Source organism: Bidens hawaiensis, unplaced genomic scaffold (assembly GCF_021521415.1).
Source record: "Bidens hawaiensis isolate Kalapana, Puna unplaced genomic scaffold, B.hawaiensis_p1.1 tig00029652_1, whole genome shotgun sequence".
NCBI lineage: Eukaryota > Viridiplantae > Streptophyta > Magnoliopsida > Asterales > Asteraceae > Bidens > Bidens hawaiensis.
The window spans coordinates 90,293-100,255 of NW_027494918.1; the positions used below are offsets into that span (position 1 = coordinate 90,293).

General features: G+C 37.2%; 1 protein-coding gene across 8 annotated transcripts; it reads right to left on the reverse strand.

Annotated features, from left to right (window-relative positions):
• Positions 1-846: 846 nt before the first annotated feature.
• On the reverse strand, positions 847-7,606 carry LOC143579291 (RNA-binding motif protein 25-like). 8 transcript variants are annotated; one of them, XM_077062641.1, is made up of 9 exons: positions 7,223-7,368; positions 6,009-6,075; positions 5,745-5,787; positions 5,034-5,290; positions 4,510-4,662; positions 3,967-4,390; positions 2,651-3,313; positions 1,824-2,329; positions 847-1,234 (listed from the first exon to the last, which is right to left on the reverse strand). In XM_077062641.1, the coding sequence occupies exons 3-9, from the start codon at positions 5,782-5,784 to the stop codon at positions 983-985; spliced, it is 2,295 nt and encodes a 764-aa protein (XP_076918756.1). In that variant the 5' UTR covers positions 5,785-5,787; positions 6,009-6,075; positions 7,223-7,368; the 3' UTR covers positions 847-982. The 8 variants fall into 8 exon arrangements, with proteins under 8 accessions (XP_076918756.1, XP_076918755.1, XP_076918754.1 ...); XM_077062640.1 differs by having other exon boundaries at positions 5,745-5,790; XM_077062639.1 differs by having other exon boundaries at positions 5,745-6,075.
• Between the last annotated feature and the right edge of the window lie 2,357 nt (positions 7,607-9,963).

Sequence of the window (9,963 nt, forward strand, 5' to 3'; positions counted from 1 at the left end):
ACATGAAACGCATAACATAATGTCAAGCAAAATATAACACAATGCTAAGTAATATAACATAATGTCAAGAAAAAAACACAATGACAAAAGTAAACAAAAAGTGCGATAATAAATAAGACACGATGATATAAACAAAAATTCTAAATCTACAAGCTAGAAATCGAAAAGTGGAAAAATTAATACCGTTGAGTTCGACGAGGCAATTCCAATTACGCTAGTTTGAGTTCAATCAAAGCCCGCTTGATACGCTTTCAATGATTTCCTATTTTTAGAAAACTGTGTATTTGAATCAAACCACAGTTATTTGACTTAATTTCAAAAAAATATTTTGCTTTAAACAATGGTAAGAGCGTGCACAATGTTTTAGAACTCGCTAAATAGACGCTAGTTGAACGACAGAGTATGCACCGAAAATTAAGCGGGATTAACAGTAAACTAATCCCATTCGATTTTATATGTAATTTTTCAAATATACATAAGCAAAATTATTATATATAAAAAGATTCAATTTTGACGAATAGACTAGATTAATCGACGGCTAAGCACAATCTTTATAACTATGGTGTGTTCAATAGAGATGCACAAATCGGTTTAAGGGTTCAAACCGGTTCAGGTTGGTCAAAATACTAGTCGTTTCGAACACATTCATAAGAACAAGTTGCATTAAAGCAAACACAAATATCATATAACATTATTACCATAAGCATGTGGTAATAATAAACTGTAGTATGATTTATCATGAAATAAGAGAAAAACAAAAAGATTTATAATATTTAGATATTTCTAACTGCCAAATGAACAAAAACAGGATCACAAACAACTTTACCCCTACACTGATTAAAGATGAAAAATTAAATGTTCTAAAGATTGATTGATTAATTGACAAAAGTTGACATAAAATTTGGTTATTAAAAGAAATGTGCTAATAACAAAGATTCAAGTTTTTCAGTAATACCAGAATGACAACAAGGTGGTTCATTGATTATGCTTTCGATCTACCTACAAGACCGCTTTCCACTTTCTTGACTTCGAAAATAAGCATTCTCCACATTTTAAGCACAAACATTTCAGCTTCCTCGTCCAAGATAGATTGAAGTCGATCAAGCATTTCGTCTGCTGTCACGTGTTCTTGAGTGCTTGAAACTATGTAGTCAACAAGTGACATTTCTTCTTCACCTAAAAACTCGGTTATCTTCTTGGAGATCCATGGTCTCATTCTTTCATGTAATCCGTTCTGTATAATATCGTCAAACACTCAAACAATCATCGTGTAAAATGACACAAATACAATGTTTGGCTCATAAAAGGCTTGAAACGAGCCGAGCCTTATCAAGCCAGAGCCTCAAATAAAGCTTGTTTAGTTATCGAGCCTGAGCTTGAGCCTTGTATGAGATCGTTTAAGCTCGTTGAGCCTTAACAAGCCTCGAAGATTTTTTAAGTTTTAACGTTTTTAGACTTCTCTATGTATTAATTCACTGCACAACCAAGCTCGAACCAAGATTTGACTTGTTAAAGTTACTGCACACGAGCTCGAACTGAGCTTAGGTTCGTTTAAGGCTTTTCTCAACATATAAAAATATTAAAAAATGTATATAAATTAATTAATTAATATATAATAATAAACAAGCCAAGCTCTAAAAAAAGAGCTCGAAACGAACTGAGCTCAAGCTCGAGCTCCTGTAAATCAAAATGAGCTCGAGCCTAGTCGAACACAGACCTGGCTCGGCTCATTTACACCCCTCAGCCCTTTTAACAAACGAATCGGGTCAGACACCAACCCATTTAAACTAGACAAAAAGCAAGAGTAAAGTAAATATACTAACCATATTATAAACCTCCCAATTTATCGGATACGAGAACAGCTCATCTTTAGTTTTTGGAATGGTGTCGATTAACTGTTTTGCATCCAGAAGCTTCTTATTATCTGGTGTCTTAACTTTTTCTTTCTCATCTCGAGCCCGACTAGTTTCATGGTCCCGGTCCCGGTGGCCAGATCGATCACGATCATGGGCTCGTCTACTTCGATCCCGATCTGAATCGGGCTTTTCTCCAACTCGTTTTGCAAATTCAGCAGCTGCAGCCAAGTTAGAAGGTGGGACCGGTGTGGTTTCTCTAACAGCTTGTAATTCTTCTGTTGAATAATCTATTGGAACCAAAGGCCGCATTTTTTTGTCCTTTTGTGCATCTTCATCTTCTTCATGGAAAAGTGACGGTACCGTTGTTCTTTTCCCGGACCCCACAAGACCAAACCCTAACTTTTTGGGCCCAAGTGTGTTGCTTTGTTTTGTTTCGGCATCATCACTCGCCCCGTTTTGGGTAATCTTGTTACCTATTATGTGAACAGTACATACATAAATAATATTATAATGTACAATAAAATAAACTACAACACCTATTCTATTAAAAAGGTATTTAATTTGTTGGAAGGTAAACCGTATACCCGTGTTGAGGTTCAAATACCATTAAAAATAAAAATAATGCATAATTGTTTGAATAATAAAAATTTTGAAGATTGGCATCTAAATATTAACACTATGACAACTTTTAACCCGTTTTACCCATGAACTTGAGGTATTGACCCATTTGATATATAATATGACTGAAATCAACTAGTTACTAATTAAAACGAATTAAAACTACCAATACTTACCAATCTCATTTCCATGTTCCATCTCAACATCTGTTGACTGGTGGTCAACAGCCTTATTTCTGGATTCCAATAAGCTCCCATCAACTAGCATAGCATTTTCAATTCCGTTAGCGGTATTGTTATTACTATTAGCAGATAAAATCTCTAATGCATGTTTTTGTTGTTCTTTCAGTTTCTCTCGTTCTTCTTCTTCTTTCCTTTTAGCCTCAGCAATTTCTTCCATTTCTTTGATCTTATCCTCCTGATCCTCTTCTTTCTCCCTTAATCTCCTTTTTCTTTCCTCTCTTTCTTCACCGCTATTTCTATATTTTCTTTTTCTACTATAAGTATCATCATTTTCTTGATCTATTATCTCATATTTCCTATCTTGTTCTCTATCCTTTTCCCTTTCTCTCTCCTGTTTCCGGGCCCGTTCTTTCTCCTTTTCTCTAATTTCCCACTCTTTCAAACGAGCCCGATATCGACGTTCTTCTTCACGGATTTTGTATTCTCGTTCCCGCTCTCGTTTAGCCCGTTCTTGCTCACGCTCTCTTTCGTATCTTTCCAATTCCCGTTCTTTTTCACGGGCCCATTCTCGCTCTTTTTTACTGTTTCGATCGGGTGAACTTGTTTCAAGCTTCTCGTTTTCATTTGTTGGTTTCTCTTCATCTTTTTTATCTTCTGCTGCAAATTGAAAGGCCAACATCAAATGACAAAAACAACCAATTGCCACGTATTTGCTAGCAGATATCAAGTTAAATGGCGAGTGTGCTAACAATGATTAAAGGAACATAGTTTAAACGTGTCAGCTACAATAATAACCTAGATGTTTAAATAGAGGATTTAGCAAGTTGTATGCATTAAAAATAGATTTTAAGATCCAACATCTAAAATGTTTGTTTTACCCGTTTGAATAAAAAGACAAATAAACCGGTCCATTATTAAAAAGAATGGGTTGTAAACTTCCATGTGAAGTCATTACAGAAAGAGTTAAATCGAAACAAAACATTATTATTGGGGGTCAAAACAGGTCCGATTGGTTTGACCTGCAAACACTTCTCGTTTTTTCTTCAAACTTTGATATAAACTGATTTTTTTTTTGAACTAGGACTAAGAGAGCAATACCATTACAATAATAATCTACATGTTCAGATAAATGATTTTTAGAGATTTTATGTATTAAAAATTCAATTTAAACGACTTTCAACCCGACAGACTCACTTGACACATTCCTCTTAAGCTAAAACCCTGATTTGACCTGATTTAAAGTAAACCTCAACCTAAATTGACCACTTATTAAGTAAACACACAGTACTGTGTGTGGAAGTATTACTTACCACTTCTCGCTGCATCAGCATCAGAATCACCATCTTTAGACTTTGCAGGGTGATCAGCGATTGAATTTCCACCAGCATCGGGGGAAATTTGTGGTGGCGGTGGTGGTGGCGGGAGAGGCTTATTCTTTATCCTCTCTTCTATCATTCCTGAAAGCTTTTCACTAGCTTCTTTATCTTCATCAGTCACAAGTCCAAATGAAGCATAATCATCAATTTCTTTGTTTGCTTCATTGTTACTATTATTATTATTATTATTATTATTATTATCGTCTTCCTTTGATTCATCCACAGAAGGCTTTGGAGATGTGGTTTTTTCCTCTTTACCAGCACCTTCAGCATCTGTTGCCTTCGATTTTTTTGAATCCTCTTTTTTCTTCTCAACAAAACGCTTGAGGTACTCTTTAGTTGCTTTGTCAAAATTCAACTGCAAAGTTGAAGCCAAGTAACTTAAATAAAGTAATTATCAACTAAAACTAGAAAAATCTATAAAATCCATAAAAAATTACTTGACAAGTGGAATTATAAAAAGAAGATTTAACATACCATTAGCTCCTGGCCGTCAATACTTAATTTACTCAGTAGCCGTAAAGCACGTAAAACTCCTTCCACAGATTCAAATTCACAAAAACCAAATCCCTTCAAAGCTCCAGTAGTGGGATCCGGAACACGTTTCCAACTTTTAACAGGCCCGCAAAGCTTCAAAATACATTTAAATGTGTAAGCACATGAACACTAAAATCTGTTTCCAATTATAAAAAAGGAAAAATGTACGTAAAGGGTACCCAAGTTTATTAAACAATTTTATTGTTCAGTTTCCGTTTACATGTGTAAGCACTAAGCACATGAACACTAAAATCATTTATACAAAGTCCGACTAAAAATACGGAGAAATATTGCAAAATGAAAAATCTACCATAGATTCTTACATCGAGTCATTGCTACTTGATGCATCAATACAAGGGTATATTTGTCTTTTCGTACTTTTTAAAAACACTTTATCATTTGACAGAGCCAATAAAGCAGATTTATTTAAATTGAAAAAAAAAGATGAGAGACAACAGCCTTACTTGCAAAAGGGAGAGCATGAAATCATTGTCCACTGTTGATGCTATCTTGCCAACATAAATTGTGGTCATTGGCTTCTCAGTTTGAGCTACGGCTAAATTTACAGGTGGCCTCACAATCGTAGGGATCACTGGGCCTCGCATAAGCATAACTGGAGGGCGCTGTAAAGTTGGAATGACTCCTATTGCTCCAGGTGGTCTTGGAGGATACGTGGGTCGAAGCATTTGAGGATATGTAGGAGGTGCATAACGAATCATTCCTGCATAAATAAGACAAACAAAACTATGCAAACTTGTTAGATAAGGTTAAAGAGATTATTACTTCTATAACATTCTTCTATTCAACACACTCAACAAAGTATATTATAAATCAGACTTAGTAACACAAAATAATAAACAATGTTTACCCAAATACTACAAGCAATTAGAGATCGAAGCATAGGCACACCGGCTGAATAGATAACCTGAATAAAAATTATATACAAGAATATGGAACTCTTAGATCATGATTATACAAAGCAGCTTACCTCATGCATGCTGAAAAATAGTGGCCTTGTGTCAACAAGAGACTTCCAAAAGGTCTTGATGACAAGACATTCACATTCTAATTTGTGTTCCACAGTTTTAAAAATTTGAACTATTATAGAACCATCATACACAGTAACAGATGCAAAAAACTGAAACCAAATAGTATAGCTGAAAAGATTGTGATACCTTGGCATGTAAAGGGCAGAAAGCACTCAGTTGCAAGCATGTTCTGCTGCCGACAAATCACGATTTGAGAACCCATTAAAGGGAAAGTAGACTACAGTATAAACCTTACTAAACATGAACATTTGCACAATGTTTGCATACCAAAAAGGTTGTCGAATTCACAACATTTAGGGTCATTTTGGATCACAGAAAGTAGATTTTTCCCCTTAAAAGTTATTCTAAGTTTCAAAAATAATGAAAAAGCTAGGCAAAATGTTTGCATACCAAAAAAGTTGTGGAAGTAATGATCAGTCTTCAAACCGTTTTCACCAAGATATCGATCAATAGGACACTGTACCAGAAAACATCTTTTCATCACTAGTCCCTAAACCAGCTCTAACTCCTCACAATTGCTAATGACCAAAAATTTTTCACTATTATGCACACCTACAGACTCTTTAATGGCTAAATCTACACATAGACTGAACAAGTTATAATCTAAACAAGTTATATTATCCACTTTGTTTCACAAACTGTTTTGATATATATACTTATTGAGATAGAGGATTAACAATAAAAGGGCTTGGTATGGCAGTTAAGACTCATGCTGAGTAATTGGATATTCCAGGTTCGAAACCTGTAAGAGGCGAAGGATTCTTTCTTCAAGTTTAACACTTTGAATTATGCCCTCAAGTTCAAAATTTTGGTTAAATTTAATAGTAATAATAATAACTAGTTTTGATAAAAGAGGGTATTCCAAAGATATGTTTATCCATGTTTCAATATAAATTATTATTATTAAGCCGATTTCGTTTCTTTACGCACATCGAATATCAGAGTGAGCAAACCAGTATTAGAAAATTTGGGACTAGTCGGCGATTAATCGCTAGTTGGACCAAATCACCGGCCAATTTCTGGGCAATTTCAGGCGAAACTCTGTAAATTCCTGCCAACCTTTGTAAATTATTTATAAAAAGGTGTGTGTGTATGTATATAAAACTGAAAATTACATACAAAAACTGTGTGTGTATGTGTATAACTGTAAAAATTGCATATAAAAATGTGTATATATGTATGTAAAACTGTCAAATACGCATAAAAATGCGCGTGTCACTGAAATCACATTAAAAAATTCCAATCCAATTGATCCCGATTAATCGCTAGTCCCCACCCCCACCAGCCGACCATCAAGTTCTACAACACTGAAGCTGAAGCATCAACCGAACTTATTTAATTCATTTATTATATAACTAAACTATTTTTACTATGCAAAATTTTAGTTATAGTATTCTTTAACTGCTAAACTAGACATGTTACACACACCGTTCCTATAACCCGATACCCGATACCAATCAAGTTCCCGCCAACTAATTCCTATAACAATCGGCTAAACCGACACACAAACACATCAAATCCACACACCACCACCAAAAAAAGTTTAATTAACTACACACATTCCAAACCAACACAATAATCAAAACCCAAATAACAGGACCCACCTGGATTATTCATCTGATACCCATTCGGCGGCCCGGGCACATGCACGGGCGCATACATCCTCATCGGCGGCTGCCCGTACATCATTTGCTGACCTGGCGGCTGCACCTGAAACCCAGTGTTCGGAACCGCACCGTATTGCGGCGGCCGGAACACCGGCGGAGCAAACGATTGAACCTGGGGCGTCTGTGACGGCGGCGGTGGTGGTGGCAGATTGGTGGTGAGGTTAGGGTTAGGGTTAGGGTTTAGTGGTGGATCTGAATTGGGTGGAATTGGAGTGTCAGAGGATGGGGTTATTGATGTGGATGGTGAGGTTGATGTATTCGCCATCAGAGGTTTGAAGATTGATTGATTATTATGGTGAATTTGGGGTTTTGATGATGAAGATATGAAGAAGGTATGAAGATATAAGCCCTTATTTTGATTTGATTTGGGATAATATATGAATACGGATTGGAGTTTGGTTTGGTGAAGGTTAATGGAAACAGGTACAAAATAAGTAACAAGTTAATAAGTTATACAGTATTAACTAATGTTGGGTTATGGTTTTGGGTTTTGTTGGGGTGTTTGTTATAGAAACAGTCGCGGTTAACCGAATTGATATAAAAATCGAACTAAAATTCAATCGGTGTAAAATTGATTATGTATAAACCGGTTTAAAACTAATTATGTATAAACTGGTTTGTAATCCTCTTCATCAAAGTTGGTTCCAAACCTAATAAAACTTGAACTGAAACCGATCGTAACATGGTCAAGAGACGGTTTCAACTCGAACCAAAGCTGATCATGAACCGATTTTGACTTTTGTTGACCAAACCGAGCAGGTTTCAACCCAACCTGTTTTTTTATATTTTAAACTGGTTTGTGAACAAATCCGATTCAATGATTGGACCCATACTCAGTTTTTCTTCGGCTCGCCCTTTGGCAATACGGGCAAAATTTCGAACAGGCTACGGGGTGGCATGAGGGCATAATTATTGATCTGATTCTTTCTTAGGGCCATAAAATATTGTATGGCAGTCTCCAGGACTGAATTTATGATCTGATTCAGTGGTTCGACCCATACTCAGTTTTTCCTTTGGCTCGTGTACTACCCCTTTGTTAATAGTGACAAAATTTCGAACGGGCCATGAGGTGGTGTGAGGGCATAATTATCGATCCGATTCTTTCTTAGAGCCATAAAATATTGTATGGCAGTCTCCAGCACTTAATTTATGATCTGATTCGGTGGTTCGACCCATACTCAGTTTTTCCTCCGGCTCGTGTACTACCCCCTTTGGCAATACTGGCAATGTTTCGAACGGGCCACGGGGTGCCGTGAGGGCATAATTATTGATCTGATTCTTTGTTAGGGCCATAATATGTTGTATGGCAGTTTCCATGACTGAATTTATGATCCGATTCAGTGGTTCGACACATACTCTGTTTTTCTTTCGGCTCACGTAGTACCCCTTTGGCAATGCGTGCAAAATTTCGAACGGGCCACGTGGTTGTGTGAGGGATATTTATCGATCTGATTCTTTCTTAGGGCCATAAAATATTGCATGGCAGTCTTCATGACCGAATTTATGATCCGATTCAGTGGTTCGACCCATCGTCAGTTTTTTCTTCTGGCTCATGTACTACCCCCTTTGGCAATACTGGCAAAATTTCGAACGGGCCACGGGGTGGCGTGAGGGCATCATTATCGATCCGATTCTTTCTTAGGGCCATTAAATATTGTATGGCAGTCTCCAGGACTGAATTTATGATCTAATTCAGTGGTTCGACCCATACTCAGTTTTTCCTCCGGCTCGTGTACTACCCCCTTTGGCAACACAGGCAATGTTTCGAATGGGCCACGGGGTGGCATGAGGGCATAATTATTGATCCGATTCTTTATTAGGGCCATAAAATGTTGTATGGCAGTCTCCATGATCGAATTTATGATCCGATTCAGTGGTTCGACACATACTCTATTTTTCTTCCGGCTCGTGTACTACTCCATTGGTAATGCGGACAAAATTTCGAACGGGCCACGGGGTTGCGTGAGGGCATACTTATCGATCCGATTTTTTCTTTGGGCCATAAAATATTGTTTGTCAGTCTCCATGACTGAATTTATGATCCGATTTAGTGGTTCGACCCATACTCAGTTTTTCCTCCTACTCGTGTTTACCCCCTTTGGCAATACGGGCAAAATTTTAAACGGGTCACAGGGTGGCGTGACTGCATAATTATTGATCCGATTCTTTCTTAAGGCCATAAAATATTGTATGGCAGTCTCCATAACCGAATTTATGATCCGATTCAATGGTTCGACCCATATACTCAGTTTTTCCTCCGGCTCGTATACTACCCCCTTTGGCAATACGAGCAAAATTTTGAACGGGTCACGGGGTGTTGTGAGGGCATAATTATCAATCCGATTCTTTCTTAGGGCAAAAAAATATTATATGGCAGTCTCCATTACCGAATTTATGATCCGATTATGTGGTTCAACCGATACTCAATTTTTCCTCCGGCTCGTGTACTACACCCTTTGGCAATACTGGCAAAATTTTGAACGGGCCAGGTGGTGGCGTGAGGGCATAATTATTGATCCGATTCTTTCTTAGGGCAAAAAATATTGTATGGCACTCTCCATGACAAAATTTATGATCCGATTAAGTGGTTCGACCCATCCTCAGTTTTTCCTCCGGCTCGTCTACTACCCCCTTTGGCAATACGGGCAAAATTTCGAACGGGCCACGGGGTGGCGTGA